Genomic DNA, 15,468 nt, shown 5'->3' with positions numbered 1-15,468 from the left:
CACCATGGTCGGTACTTTGGGTTTCACTCCTCTCATGCTCCTTGTAGTACTCTCTGATGGACCTGCTGTCCAAGATGGTGGCAGGCCAGCCTCACTTTGTGCGTTGTATCAAACCCAACAACGACCGCCAAGCCAACAAGTTTGACCGGGAGAAGGTTCTGGTCCAGCTGCGTTACACCGGGGTCCTGGAGACCGCCAAGATCAGGAGGCAGGGCTTCTCTCACCGCATCCTGTTTGCCAACTTCATAAAGAGGTCAGCAGGTTCCCGCTTCACTCTGGCTCTCATTCAAAAGATGGAAACGACTGTGTGTGATTTGTGTTGGCCCTCAACATTAGCACCCAGCTGATTACACTGATTGCTGCAGGTACTACATCCTGGCTTTCCATGCTCACGAGGAGCCAGCTGCCACTCCAGAAACATGCGCTGCAATATTAGAGAAAGCAAAGCTGGAGAACTGGGCAATGGGGAAGACTAAGGTAAATAAAGATGCTTGATTTTAACTCAACTTTTTTTAATTTCACGTCAGAGCCAACTTTGTGTAGCGGCTTCCAAATTGCTATGATAATCTTCTCAAAACCTCAAAATAAAGGCTCATCTGAGCTCCTGATTATACAGTTTAATTCTAAGGCTTCTATATTTACAATTTGCTGAAGAGGGGTGTCAAACTCATTTTAGTTTAGTTTATTTGATCTCAAGTGGGCCGGACCAGTGAAATAATAGCATACTAACCTATCAATAACGAGAACTCTAAATATTTCCTTTGATTTAGTGCAAATGAACCCTCCTTTTACAAAACACGAACAGCCTGACATTTCTTGAGAAAAATACTTGCCATTTGAACAATATTATGCCTCTTCTGGCTTTCACTCTTGGCAAAATCATCCTGCCGGCCGGACTGGTCCCTCTGGCGGGCCGGTTTTGGCCCACAGGCCGTATGTTTGACATCCCTGCTCTAGAACGTTGCAAAAATAAACTGTACAAAGTGGGTTAACATGACTGCAACAAGTAGGAGATCCATGAAAGAGATATTATTGGGGCGTCATATAGCTCACTGGGTTGAGCAGGCACCCCATATACAGAGGCTATAGTCCTCGATGCATCGGCCCCGGTTCGATTGCCCGGGTGGCCCTTTGCCGCATGTCATTCCCCATCTCTGTCTCCCCATTTCTTGTCCCTAAACTATCCTGTCAATTCCTGTCAACAAAAAATACTTTTCAAAAAACTGGATTTTTATGTTAAAGGGATAGTTCAACATTTTGGCAAATTGGCCTATTGCCATAATCCCTATTCATGGGTTGCAGTGACGTCACGTCGAAGGGACCGCCGCCATATTTGTGTCCGATTTGACAGGTCTCCTCATATGACAGCATGCAAACCGCAGGATGGAAATGACCGTTTCTTGACAAAATGACAGGGTTTCATACATCCTGTCTGGGTTTATATCTCTATAACAACAGACAAACTCTATATTATCCCACTTATTACACAGTTTATGAATTAATTAATTAATTTGAGACGTAATGTTGATCAAAGTCCTTAGTCCGGTCACTTTTCCGCTGTTTGCTCCTCACCCTCCTCTCGGTCGACTCGTGTCGTGTGTAGTTTTCAACGAGCTTTTGATAATCAATCAGTAGATTGATGAATTATCATGTAAATGTTACGATGTGCGCATTTATGTAGTCCTGTCTGTCATAAGAGATGACGGTTACGTTACGGGACACGTTTGTGTCACGGACTCGCGGTGGCACAGACACAGCTGGTCACAGCTGTGACACTGCGCTGGCCCGTCCGCTCTGTCCGCTCTGATCACAGGTTTGGTTCCAGCAGCGGTGAGGGAGGCAGAGAGCCTCCACTCTCCCTCTAACGAGCTACAGGTCATTTTTCTAACATCACAATTATTTTGAAGCTGGTAAAAATGAAACACAAGGTAAAAATCCTTATAGTTCTTCTGCCCTGCTCCGCTGATCAGAGCAGCGTCCCTAGCAACGGCCCGTTTTACTTAGCAACGGTCTGTTATACAGAAGTAAAAGACCCTAAATGCAGAATCAGTGAGTAATTAATAAGAAAGTAATCAAAATGCAGAATTCAATATATCCATGTTATTAAAAAAAAAAGTGAATCCCCTCTTTTTGTGAGACTTGTCACAGCCCATGCTGCCACCGATAGACTGCCTGCAGTCAACTATTTATTCCGCCTATAACTTTACGTCTTTTGGGATGGAATAAAACTGCAGTCCGGGGTTTTTTTGGCGACTGCTATCACAGTCAACAGCACAATATAATCCTGGCATCTTTCAAATAATGTCAATTTTCGGTCTCTCGCTGATTTCCTCCTACTACTCCACTTGTTCTGGTAACGTGACGCTGTGATCTGTGCCCTGATTCGGACACAAATATGGCGGCGCAGAAACACAGTGACGTCATGTGAATCTAATGAATAGTTTTAGGAGTAGGTTTGTTACCTTTAATTGTTGGTGCAAGCTATTTTTAGAATGGCGGAGCAGAGCCGCGAGCTGCTCAGAGCTATGCTATGCAGGCTAATGGGATTTCTTGGTTTCCCTCATCAAACTCATCAAATACACAATCCAACAACTCCAAAACGCTCTCGTGGACAAGTTGTGACCCATTAGCCTCTGTAGAGTAGCTCTGAGCAGCTCGTGGCTCTGCTCTGCCGTTCCAAAAATAGCTTGCACCAACGAAGAAAGGTGACGAACCTACTGCTAAGACTACAGGGATTATTACAATGGGCCAATTTGCCAAAATGTTGAACTATCCCTTTAACAAAAAACAGATTGATGCTGTAATCAATTATGTGATTCTTTGTCTTGACTCTCAGGTTTTCCTGAAGTACTACCACGTTGAACATCTAAATCTGATGGTGCAGCAAGCCACACAGCGCATCATCCTGCTGCAGGCCTACGTTCGAGGCTGGCTGGGAGCCAAGCGGTACCGGCGGATATTAAAAGAGCGAGAACAGAGTGCTCTGGTGCTGCAGTCAGGTTAGTAATCTGTACACTCTATTGGTGTCCCAGAATATGAATGAGTCACGGAGCAGCCATGATAATCACGCTTTCACCCGCAGCTTACAGAGGTCAGAAAGCCCGCAAGAGGGTCGCCGAAGACAAAAGCAAAGCAAAGTTTGAGGCCTTTGTCACCCAGTTCCAGGCTGGTGAGAGGAGTTATACTGTACTACACAATCCAAGCTTGGTGTGAATTTCATTGGTTTACGTTTTGCTCGTCTTCCTCTTCAGTTTGCAGGGGCTATCTCGCAAAAAAGAAATACAAGGCGTTGGTAGAGGAAAAGAATAAAGCGGCAACCAAGATTCAGGCCCGCTACAGAGGGCATAAGGAAAGGAAGAGCTACAAAAAGAAACGGTAGGAGAAAACTTTAACAATAAATCCCTTAAGAAATAAGAAGTTGAATTGGTTTATTTTAAAGATGTGTCTGTTTTCTTTTCTAGGGAAGCCAAAGAGAAAGAGCAAGCAGAGAAGGCGCTTAAAGAAAAGGAGGAACAGGAGGCAGCAGAAGCAGAGAAAAGCACCAACGACGAAAACTCCTCCACTCCAGAAGGTGAAGCAAAGGGCGAGGAGGACGAAACCAAAGCTGCCGTGGTTCTTCAGAGCAACTTCAGGGGCTACAAAGAGAGGAAAAAGTTTAAGGAGAGGAAAAAGACGATGGCCGGGGCTGAGCTTGCGCTGCCGGCAGACGCGGTGGTGGAAGAGGAGCCCACGAGCAAGGAAGAAGAAGGGGAAAAGACAGAAGAGAATGATGAGGATGAAGAAAGTACTTACGAAGCAGAGGAAAATTATGACAGTGATCATACGCAGGTGCCAGAGGATGACGAACACACAGAAGTAGCGGATGAGGCGGTGATTACGGACGCACCGGCAGCTGAAAGTGGAAAAGAAGAGCAGGAAGAGGAGAAGAAAGGAGAGGCTGAACAGGAAGATGCCGCAGGAGAAGAGGCTGCCGACGTACAGGAGGAAACCAAGGCCGCCACTGTTCTCCAGAGTAATTTCAGAGGCCACAAGGAGAGGAAGAGGCTGCAAGAAGAAGGCAAAATCCCAGCGAGGAAACAGAAAGGAGACAGACCCACGGGGGAAGAAGCAGCTCCGTCAGCTGAGGAAACAGAAAAAGAAGAGAAAGAGGAATCCACGGAAGCTCAAGAAGACGTAGAAGCGTCATCAAGTGACGCCAAGTCAGACGATGCAGATGAGGCCAAAGCAGCTGTGGTGCTTCAGAGTAACTTCCGCGGCCACAAGGAGCGCAAACGACTGGAGGAGGAAGGAAAGATCCCGAAGAAGAAGAAGAAGGAAGCGGAGGTTACGCAGGAACCCTTAAAAGAGGAAGAAGAACACGCAGAGGAACCCGGGCCAGAGTCCCAGGAGGAGGCGTCCGCCGAGAACCCGGATGGAGTGGACGAGGAAAAAGCCGCCACCGTTCTCCAGAGCAACTTCAGAGGCCACAGAGACAGAAAGAAGCTGAAAGCAGAGAGGGAAGCCAAGGAGAAAGTGGAGGAAGAACCTGCCAACGACGCAGAGGAGGAGAGCAAAGAGGAGGAGGCTCTGGATGTTGACGACGTGGAGATCGAGCATAAGGACGACACTGATACTGATCCTGAGAGAGAAAGACAGGAGGAGGAGCAGGCTGCAGTGAAGATCCAGAGTAACTTCAGAGGATACAAGGACAGGAAGAACCTGAGGGCCAACAAGGAGGCGGCACAGATCGAAGCTGAGACGTTGGAGAGCTTCTCCAAACAGGTTCAAAAACCCCGTTCATCACCTAGTCACTGCTCCTCCAACACTTTTTTTTCTTTTTCTCCATATTCTCATATTATTTCTGCTTAATCTCCTTCCACAGATCACGAAGACTTCGCAGGACTTCCTGGCCCTGCAGCAGAAGCTCAACGAGATCATCCAGGCCCATCAATCAAACCCAGCCAACAACGGCATGTTTGTGAAAGGAAACGCAATCAATGGCTTCGTTCCCCAGACTCAGCAATCAAGTGAGATAAGCTAGACCGGTTCTGTGCGTAAAAAAAAGAAGAAGATTGATAAAGCTATACGTATAAAGCACAGTGTCGGCTAGGATTAACCTGAGGTTAATGTGCAGTTTTGGTTCTGTGTTTGAATCATCAGATAATCAAGAGGGACAGAAGAATTCTTTCAGTCTTTGAGTCTATGCGTCTTTCAGTGGAGTCGCAGACAGACAGGGAGTTAAATGGAGTTCAGATACATTCACCCACATAAGTCAGAGTGCAACTGAGTCATTTCCACACTAAAAAGAAAAAGAAAGCGTTATGTGCAAGCTTTGATTGTAAATATACACGATCTGGGGAGGGGATCTGTCTGTATTCAGTATTTATTATCTCAGAGTTAAAAGCTGTGTGAGCTTGTGCCAGCTGTTTCCACGCCGCTTTCGTTTCCCTGATGTGAAATAAGAAAAAAGACAGAGGCGCAGATTTTTATTACCATCTCCTCACAGTAAAATGTGATGTTATCAGAGGACGGCATCCTGTTCTCTCTCCTCAGACTTGATTAGGTCAGGAAACCTGGGAAAGTCAAGTGCCACAACAGGAAGTGGCTTCTCTAGCTGATGTGTCATCAAATATAAAAAAAGTTTGATTTTCACAGGTGATAGGTGTAATTGCTTTTGTGGCGCGGCGAGCAGAGGGAAAGACGACAAATTGAAAGTTCACCGTGTCTGCGAAATCAGAGATGGCAGCTGAAATGTCAGCTGGTTCAGCTGTCCTGATGAAGTAATGAAGTAATTATGTAACACAGACCAATGAGTCCCTTGGATGGCATCGTGATTATTCTGTAAGTTTTTTGATCTTCAGGGGCCCTTTTGAGTTTTACAGTATTACAAAATCGAGAGCGGAGGCTTCCGGTATCTCTTCAACCTTCCGTCTGATACTCAACATTTAAATTCCATTAAATTCTCATTTGTAATTCAAAACCAAAGACAAGTGTTATATTTGACTAAATTAAAGAGAGACTTCGTGACTTTGTGAGAGAAGTAGGAAATCTAAATGAAGAAACTAGAATTTCAAATCTCGGAGTCACTTACCGTTTACAGGTTCTCTGGTGGGCGAGTAGTTCTCATCTCATTACTTCTGTTGTATCATAACTTTTTGTTTTTTAACTGCAACAATAGACGGACATTTTGGTCAAGTGTCAGTCACCTCCTGCTGCTTTTGGTGAGAAATCACTTTCAGTAGCAGAGAAAACACTAACACTATAATAAGTACACACTATTAAACGTTAGTTGAGCATTAAATACTGAGTTTATCATTTCTAACACATGAATACTCATTATTGTGTAGCTTATAAACACAGTTAAAAATGTTTTACTCATCATTGATCAGCACTAACTTTATTTATAAACTACATACCAATGAATATTCATGCGTTATAAATGAGGTATTTATTAATGCTTAACTAATGCTTAATAGTGTGTACTTATAAAGTGTTACTGAGAAAACTTACAAATAGCCTCTTTTGAAAACATCACTACCAGGCGATCATGCTTAGCTAATAAAATAAATAAATAAAAAACAGGGTAGAGAAGAGACAACAAACTGACAGACCTACATTCCCCTAAACATGATCAAACTGTAACCATGTTAACATGTAAAACTGAATTATCCAATGTTGGTGTTCAGAAATCAGCATCAGATAGTTTAAGTCCTTGGAAAATTGGCCACTTTGCTTTGTTGCAAGTATTCAGATGAAAATGTGGGAAGCACTGTCATATCTGTAATGTGATATGAACAGTATGGACTTAGCTTAGTTTAGCTTAGCATAAAGACTGGGAACAAATGGAAACGGCTCTTTCCAAAGCACACACAAAACCAGCCATGCAAATCTGTGTGTTTTAATCTAAGTTATTTTCAAAGACAAATAAGCTACAGTAGTACACACACACACACACACACACACTCAGCCCAGCTTGCTGTTGTCTTTAAATACGGGCATGTTTGCCCTTTCCAGGCTGTTTTCGAGCACAGCACGTTGCCTGAAGAAAGGCAGAATGAATTATCTGTGTTATTTCCAAGGGCTACTGCAAGTCCCTATAAAATGAGGCTTTTCAGCCTCACTAGGTCATTTCTCCATCGATAGTCCTGAGCCGTCCTCATGAATTTCATTGACGTAATAAACTTCATAGGAATCATTTGTGGCACAGACAGTGAAATAGGAGAAACGCCAATCACAATGTTCCTCATGGGAAAGGTCATCAAACGTTAATCACGTTTTTGCGAGCGTGCGTTTCATACAATTATGGCCGGAATTAAAAAGAGGGTGTGTGAAATTGGCTTACTTGTTTGAGCAATACAGAATGACCTTTAGATTGAGTTGTTCAATAATATCAGAAACTCTATCTAATCTACTTTACCTGAGAGCTCCTGCAGGTGATGGATTGTTATGCCACATGTTTCACCGTTGCATGAACAATGATTAATAATAAGCAACAGGCAAAGGTCATTGTAATATATTTATAATTACATTTACATAGAGAAGAGTTCATGTTACAGGGTATCAACTTGTAGCAAAGGGAATATGTCATGCATGAAACAAAGCCGAGCTGGTTGCAAACACAGTCGTCCCGCTTCAAGTTCGATACCATGCTACTGTAGGAGGTAAATACAGGTCATCGTGAAATGATAGGGCTCATTGGTGTCAAAGGCTGTTTCACATAATCTCTGTTGGAAAATTCAAATGGGCCAAAGGCCTTAGGGTTAAACTGCAGTATGTATGGAGGGCAGCTCAATAAGCACAACAAAGTCAAAGTGCTGCGTGGTGTCACTTTAGTAATCCAGTCGGCCGTGCACATCGATTCCTCCAACTCCCCGGCCATCTGCCTGTGATGGGCCGCCACTCAAATGACCACAACAACCTGGCTCCTTCGGCGAGATGGAAAAACTCTGGCCAGCCTGTTACACAGGTGTATCATCGAGACCACATCGCTTCACATCGTCTTATTTAGGATTCACCTTTCTGCACAAATCATCAGCCCGTGTTGAACTAACCACTTAATACATCTGAGGAGTAGAGAGACAAAGGCTAAGTAGGAGTGGTTTGTTCTGTTCTAAAGATGAAAAAGGCCTAAACATGTCAGGTAAATTAAAAATGTTAGAAAAATCAGTGCTTGAGCCACAATCTGGTGGTGGTGGTTGAGGGGTTAAAGACAACAGCCATGTATCACAACATTGTTTGAGGGTGGCCATGTTTGCTGCAAACTCAGTCCCCTCTTATTAATAAAAAGTTATAAAATACCTCAAGAAAAACTTAGAAGAAAAATAAACAGACCAAAAAAAAAGAACAAAAATTAATTCATGTAGCTATTTATTGTGTATCTAAGTCGACATGAACAATTTTTTTCATAATACAAAGAAAAAGTAATAAGATACAATAATTCAGTTATGAAGTTTTTTTTAAATCATTATAAAATAAAAAATATTATTCTCACATCCTGCAATCTTATTGTACAGTGCAAATTTTTCAATATCTCTTAATTAATCACAAAAACACCATAATACAGTGCAGATTCAACACAATCAGAACCCTTCAAAACCTAAATATAAATGCATGAAGCACTGTCAGTCGACATGCTTTTTCACACCTCTTGTCAGAAATGTATAAAATAAGAGGAAGTGAGTCGAGGGAACATGTGTCCCCAAAATGTAGACGACAACACGTAGCAGCTGCTCCCAGCCTCTTTCATTGACAACTGCTCGATACAATCATTGTGATTCCGCTGTCTGGTGTTTTTAAACCGCCTTTTGTTACTTTTCAGCTGACAAGAAATTGTCGAGGACCCCCCGCAGGACGCAGCAGCCCAAGACCCTGAACACACCAGAGGACTCCACCTACTACACCCTGATTCATGTGAGTTACACGCCGAATGATTTCGGATACTTGATACAGCTGGCATGTGATGCTGCCACTGCTTTTACCACCTATTGGCTTTCACAATGCATTATTGATCGTTTTGTCTTTGTGTAGTAAGCTTCACTTTACTGCACACTTTACCCTCCAAAAGCAAAAATATAAAGCTGTCTGCAAAAGTATATTCCAGACTTTCTTTATTATATTTGACAGGTCATTTCCCTGCAGGTTTGTTTGTACTAAAGACAGTTTCTATTCATTCTGATTTCCTTTCATTCATGATTATTTGTAATGTTACATAATTTGAGTGGACAATAGCTCTTTTTGCAGTACCTGAAGTTTGCTGTAATGCTGGCAGCAATTCTAGTTCACCTAGTTGTGTATTAAAGACGTAAATCTTCTGATCAATAACTTCATCAAAGAAAAAATAAGCACTAGAAAACTTTTAGAAAAGCCATAATTGTGCCATGTTTGAAACTTTTCAGAGTTTTGAAACATGACTTAAGTGATAACTTGATTGGTGTCTTATAAATGTGATCACGTGTTAGAGAGAAAATCATTTCAAATATTTGAAAGGTAGTTACCTTTAAAGGGATAGTTCAACATTTTGGCAAATTGGCCCATTCCCATAACCCCTATAGTTTTAGGAGTAGGTTTGTAACCATTAATTGTCAGTGCAAGCTGTTTTTAGAATGGCGGAGCAGAGTCGTGAGCTGCTCAGAGCTATGCTACGGAGTCTAATGGGATTTCTTGGTTTGCCCCATCAAATACACAATCCAACAACTCCAAAACGCTCTGGTGGACAAGTTGTGACCTGCACATTCACCACACTATGAGATAATAACGGAACGTTACGAGACAGAGTTGTTTTCAAGGTAAATGCAGAGACTGCTTGCTGAAAACCTTTCACCGGGCGCGCATCAGTGGTTTTGCATGAATTTACAACTCTGTCTCTTAACGTTCCGTTATTATCTCATAGCATGGTTAATGTTCAGGTCACAACTTGTCCACCAGAGCGTTTTGGAGTTGTTGGATTGTGTATTTGATGAGTTTGATACCAAGAAACCAAGAAACCAAGAAATCCCATTAGCCTCCATAGCGTAGCTCTGAACAGCTCGCGGCTCTGCTCCGCCATTCTAAAAATAGCTTGCACCGACAAATAAAGGTAACAAACCTACTGCTATGACTATAGGGATTATGGCAATGGGCCGATTTGCCAAAATGTTGAACTATCCCTTTAAAGATTTTAGAAATGCTAGCACAAAACAGCAGAGAGGCGTCACAGCACAACAAGAAAAGGCTGAGGGGTTATATCTGTTGTAAATAGTTTAGTGCTGTACCTGAACACAGAGATTCGTAGTGTTTGTTTGATCATTACCAACCTGCCCTGTCTCTCTGCACTCAGCGCTCCGTCCAGGACGATAAACGCAAGCCCAGGAAAGAGGGGTAAGTGTCCAGTTCCTATTTCAACCTAATTTTAAGAACCTGTCACAGCTGTTTTTAAGAGACTGGCCCGCTGCCTGGTGGTCCAGAGTAACGACTGCAGGACGGTGCCAACATAAGGACAGTGTCTGGGTGCAAAGTTAACGACCTGCAGCATTACACACATCCTCAGTGAAATTAATTAGCCTCATCTTTCACCGGGGCTACAGTAGCTGTGTATGCTCAATGAAATTTAATGCTGTTTTGTATGGTGGTGTTTCACTGGTGTTCTGTTAGGGCTTGTATGATTTACAGAGTTGTATAGCTAAATTTACCTGCAGGCCAGAGTCTTCTAAAAAAAAAGGGACTTAAAAGTGTGTGTGTGTGTGTTCATGCATATGTATGTGCCTTATAGGCCACAAGGTGAGAATCCCACCCAGAGAGAGGGTGAAGATAGACTGATAGGGCTGGCTGAACAACCAGGGGCCAGGGTGCTTCATCACCACAGTCTGAAGACACACACTCACACACATACAGAGACACACACGCAGCTCGAAACATCAAGGGTAATAATTTGTTAGCAGATAAATAAGGCCAGCGATGGACAGGAGCAGTTTACATGCATCATTAAGGATGAGAAGGTCAGCGGGAAAGATAGCATCTCTGGCTGAAGCTGACAGCAGAGGAGGATGGGAGATGGGAAATCGTGGGGGGGTGAGAGGAGCAAGAAGTGGAGAAAAGAGGGAGGTAATGACAGTAAATGGGAGTGAAGACATACAGAGGGAGAAATGGGGAGGGAAACGATGACTGTGTGTGCCACAGATACCGAGATTTTAGTGCCAATATCACAACTGTGATCACTTACTGTCCATGTGTGTTGTGTGTTCTATCTCTGAAAGATGTGACAACAGCCATTCAGCTCATGAAGCTGTTTTTATTTGCCATTTAAAGCTTTGTGAGATGAATTCCACCAGCTGAAAGCAGAAGTCTTTAATGTTTCCAATAGTAGCTACAGCGGTTTGTTGGAAATAAAGCAGGGGGGGAAATAGGTAGTTAGCATGAGCAGTGAACCAGGGATGAACCAGCCCCACAACAAACACTGTGTCAGCTACTGAGGGAGAACTGAACCACAGTTAAATAGACAAGGAAGAAATAATGCTTACTACAGATTTCAAAACTATAAATAAATATATATTCACAGATTTTGCATGTACAATATGTTACATAAATATGTGTATGGATTAGGGGTGGGGGAAAAAAATCCATACAGCATAGTGTCGCGATATTTTACATGGCAAAATTGTATTAATTACGGACCAAGTATTGTTCTGAACAGACCAAGAAGTTGATCTTATTAAAAAGAGTTCAATTAACAAAGTTTTCATTTGAAGACGTCATTTGCAGTTGAAAAAGCTTATAAATCGCAGTATATAGCAGCATATTGCAATATTTTTAATATCGCAATAATATCGTATCGAGACACAAATATCATGATAACATGGTTCCCACCCCTCGTATCAGTAATATACAGTATCAGTTACAGTATATACAGTTTGGTCACTTGACTTGAAAATAGGCGAACAAAACCATAGAGAAATGTGTATGTACGTTGTTTAAGTAAACCTGCCTAAATAGATTAAATGTTTGATTTGATTGAGGGTCAATGCAGTTTAACATAGTTTCAAGACAGACTATGAAATGTGTGTGTAGCACAAAGAGTTTAAAACTATCTCTTATTCTCTGCTCCAGTTTGTTGTTGGGCTTCTAGGTTTACATGATATCATTATATATGACTATGTAATTAGCAGAAATGGTCACAACATGTCATGCAGTGTAAACAGTCACCCTATAGATTCACAGATTTCACATATAATATAAATGTTCAGTATACATGTGATAATAATGAAGGTAAAATATATGGCAACATCACTCTTGATGTAAGGCCATATAGTATATGACTATATTACTTTGCCACATTGGCAGACACAACTATAAAGCTGTGTTTCAAATCCATGCTTCTTTCTATACATACCACATATCACACAGTGTTTACAGTGCTTATTCTTTTAGCAGGTAGATATTAATGTTGGAGCTGAAATTCAGGCACTAGATGTCAGATTCATCCTCTGGAGACCATGAATATTTGCAAAATTTCTCTGAAATCCTTGTAATGACTAAGGACAGTGAGTGAGGACCAGAGTGATGAGCGACCTGCTTTATCAGCTGGCTGCAAATGTCACCAGTGGCCACATTGATTAAGGAGCAACCTCTGATCCAGTATTGATCCAGCTCTGTGTATAAAACAGCTGATAAAAGTCTGTTATTGGAGCCAATGTCATCACCGAGTCTGTGACATAATTCAGCCAGTGGCCCAGAGAACAGGGAGATAATTACAATCAGGAAGAAATTTTCATCTCAGCCTCTGAATGGCACATTTATCATGATTCATCAGTGAGATGGCTGTGCGCTAGAACTTGATGATTGCATGTGGTTATAAGGTCAGGCCTCTGACTCGTCACAATGCTGTTGTGAGATTGTCAGTTTACTGGGACAGTGTCCATGCCTCTGATGCTGCAGCGCTGTTCTCATAAGGACACTGATTTCCAATAGCAGCTCTGTCACCATGTGAGAATGTGTGAGACTCATTGATGTCCACATGGAAATAGTCTTTTTCTCACTTCTGTTTTTATAGAGGTCAGAGCCAAAGTTCAGCTTCATAACAACCTCCCTGAAGCAGAGAGGAGGGCTGTGTGCTGTGTATGGACCATTTATAATGTCTGATGGGCTGACGCTTACAGCACTTTATCTTCTATCCTGCTTCTCCTCTAGGACATGCCACCACAGGATGAAACTCAGGTTTCTGAGATCATTAACACAGACCTGGGGGTGTTTTGCATTTCATTTTGCATTGCATTGTTTTTTAAACAATTGTTGTGAAGGAGGAGAAAGCTGCCATTTTATTAGAGTGTTTATAGACCAGAGGTACAAATACAGACCACACCTACTGACACAAACAACTGTTAACAAGACAGAGAGTCCTCTCTGGACATGAAACTCTGGTAGACATCAAATTAATGATATTTCTAATATAGTATGAATATGGTAATAAAGTAAAACTGTCAGACCCTCTAGATCATGAAGGATGACTCTTATGACATTCTGTACATTAAAAAGTAATTTTAATAGTTGTATTTTGGCTTGAAAACATTGTAATAGTGACACCCTGGTTTGGTGCTTGGTGGTGTTCATCATTTTAACTTAAGAATAAACTTCTCAAACCTGCACTTGGTACACATTTCTCCCAATATTGCCTTGAAGCAGTCTCCTCCAATTCACCACAGTCTGCTGTAGAGGTCTCAGCGGGCCTGAAAATCCAAACCCGATCCGTCCTGAGTGAGTTGAACCCCAAGCCCGACTCGCCCCGAGATTACCATGTACAATATTGAGTCCGGGGGCCAAGCACAACAGGCTCACACCCGGCACTATAAGGGGGCTACAGTTGTGTATTATTTTTTGTACCGTATAGAAAAACAGCAATACTGGTCAAGATACAAGTGTCATAAAGAGGAGAGTCACAGCGACTCTCAGGTAAAAACAGTGTGGTGCTGTCCATGGTTCTGACATGAAGCGGAGACCCCTCTCTCTCCCATTGGTCACAAATATACGTTTTAACAAGTAGAGAAAGACTTGGACAGGCTGAGTGTGGGCGATCACTGTCTGCCCACATTTTTTTTTTCATCTCATCTTTTTTTCCCTCCAAAGCCCGAGCCTGACCCAACTAATTAGTATAAATACTTGGCCCAAACCCGGCCTGTCGAGTCAGACATTTTTGGTTTGAGCTTGGACTGAAATTGAGAACTCTAGTCTGCTGTACAAAACTATTTCTAGAGTATCAGCTGGTTTTAAAGGAGACATATTATGCCCTTTTTCCACAAATTACACAAAGTTCCCAGGTGTCTTAAAGACATGTCTGTGACATGCTTTGGTCAAAATACCCCAAAGATCAAACATCACAGCTCTTTTCATCCGCTCAAAACAGCCCTGTTCACAACGGCTGCTTTCAGTGCCTGTCCCTTTAAATGCAAACCACTGCTTGCCCCGCCCCTTCTACCGGTCCCAGGTAGGAGTGGTATTATGCAAATTCAAAAGCAAGTAACATCACTGGAAGACAACTGAGGGAACACCTCATAAAGCCACTTGGATTTCGACCTAGGGAGCCTGTACATTTTGTAAATTCTTGCATTTTGGAGGCCGGAAGGCAAGACAAACACCCAGATATATGTTAAAGAGCCTTCAAAACGTGATATTTCCAGAATAAGAGTCAGCAGACATGAAGAAGCCAAAGTCCATGACATGTTATTAGAATGACTGACCCAAAGAGCCTGTGCGCTGACGTCCATTGTGTCCTCTGTTTGTGCTTCAGTCCAGGGAAGCTGCTGGACGTGGACGACCACTACTACAGGGGCCTGTCCACCAGCCGGTCTGAGCCGTCCATCTCCACAGAGGAGCCTGAGCCCAGCAGCATCTCCACAGAGGAGCCTGAGCCCAGCAGCGTGCCTGAGAGGAGACGCTCCATGGACAGGAGACGGTCTATGGACAAGAGACCGTCTGACCAGCAGAGACCAGCTGGTACCAGACCCACAAGAGAGAGGGCCGTCACAGACCCGGAGCGTCCAAAACCCGTCGACGACAGCAGGTACATCATCTAGGTCCAGGAGGGTGCAGACACAGAGATGTGTTGTTTTTTTTCACATTGAAATAGAATCAACTTTTTCAATCTGGTGATGAATCAGTCAAAAAGATGAAAATAATCTAGAAAAATGAACTGAGCACCAGACTAAACTTCCCTTTATGCCTAACGGTGATGTCACTGAAAGAAGGTGAGACTTTCAAATACTAGAGGGCAACAAAAACAAGATTTTATTGGTGTTATGAGTTTGCACAGAAAATTCTTAAAGGGATAGTTCAACATTTTGGCAAATTGGCCCATTGCCATAATCTCTATAGTCATAGCAGTAGGTTGGTTACCTTTAATTGTCGGTGCAAGCTACTTTTAGAACAGCGGAGCAGAGCCACGAGCTGCTCAGAGCTATGTTACCGAGGCTCATGGGATTTCTTGGTTTCCTTCATCCAACTCATCAAATACACAACTCCAAA

The 15,468-nt window shown here is 42.6% G+C and overlaps 1 protein-coding gene across 9 annotated transcripts in view; it reads left to right on the top strand.

Annotated features, from left to right (window-relative positions):
• The window catches only part of myo3a (myosin IIIA), a 63,278-nt gene that overhangs the window by 46,580 nt on the left and 1,230 nt on the right, over nt 1-15,468 (top strand). For 7 of the 9 annotated variants that reach the window (XM_085763895.1, XM_085763894.1, XM_085763890.1 and 4 more), the window contains 10 exons: nt 48-253; nt 366-477; nt 2,837-2,999; nt 3,083-3,169; nt 3,252-3,375; nt 3,462-4,761; nt 4,862-5,006; nt 8,798-8,889; nt 10,295-10,335; nt 14,735-15,007. In XM_085763895.1, coding sequence (XP_085620021.1) covers nt 48-253; nt 366-477; nt 2,837-2,999; nt 3,083-3,169; nt 3,252-3,375; nt 3,462-4,761; nt 4,862-5,006; nt 8,798-8,889; nt 10,295-10,335; nt 14,735-15,007 — 2,543 coding nt within the window. The remainder of the gene's footprint in view (nt 1-47; nt 254-365; nt 478-2,836; nt 3,000-3,082; nt 3,170-3,251; nt 3,376-3,461; nt 4,762-4,861; nt 5,007-8,797; nt 8,890-10,294; nt 10,336-14,734; nt 15,008-15,468) is intronic. The other 2 variants (XM_085763892.1, XM_085763889.1) reach the window with 1 other exon arrangement.

The sequence above is a fragment of the Trachurus japonicus genome, chromosome 20 (genome assembly GCF_045865225.1).
Source record: "Trachurus japonicus isolate A0001 chromosome 20, Traja_1.0".
Taxonomy (NCBI): Eukaryota; Metazoa; Chordata; class Actinopteri; order Carangiformes; family Carangidae; genus Trachurus; species Trachurus japonicus.
The sequence above is the reverse complement of the archived record's forward strand: the minus strand, read 5'-3'. Positions and strand labels throughout refer to the sequence as shown.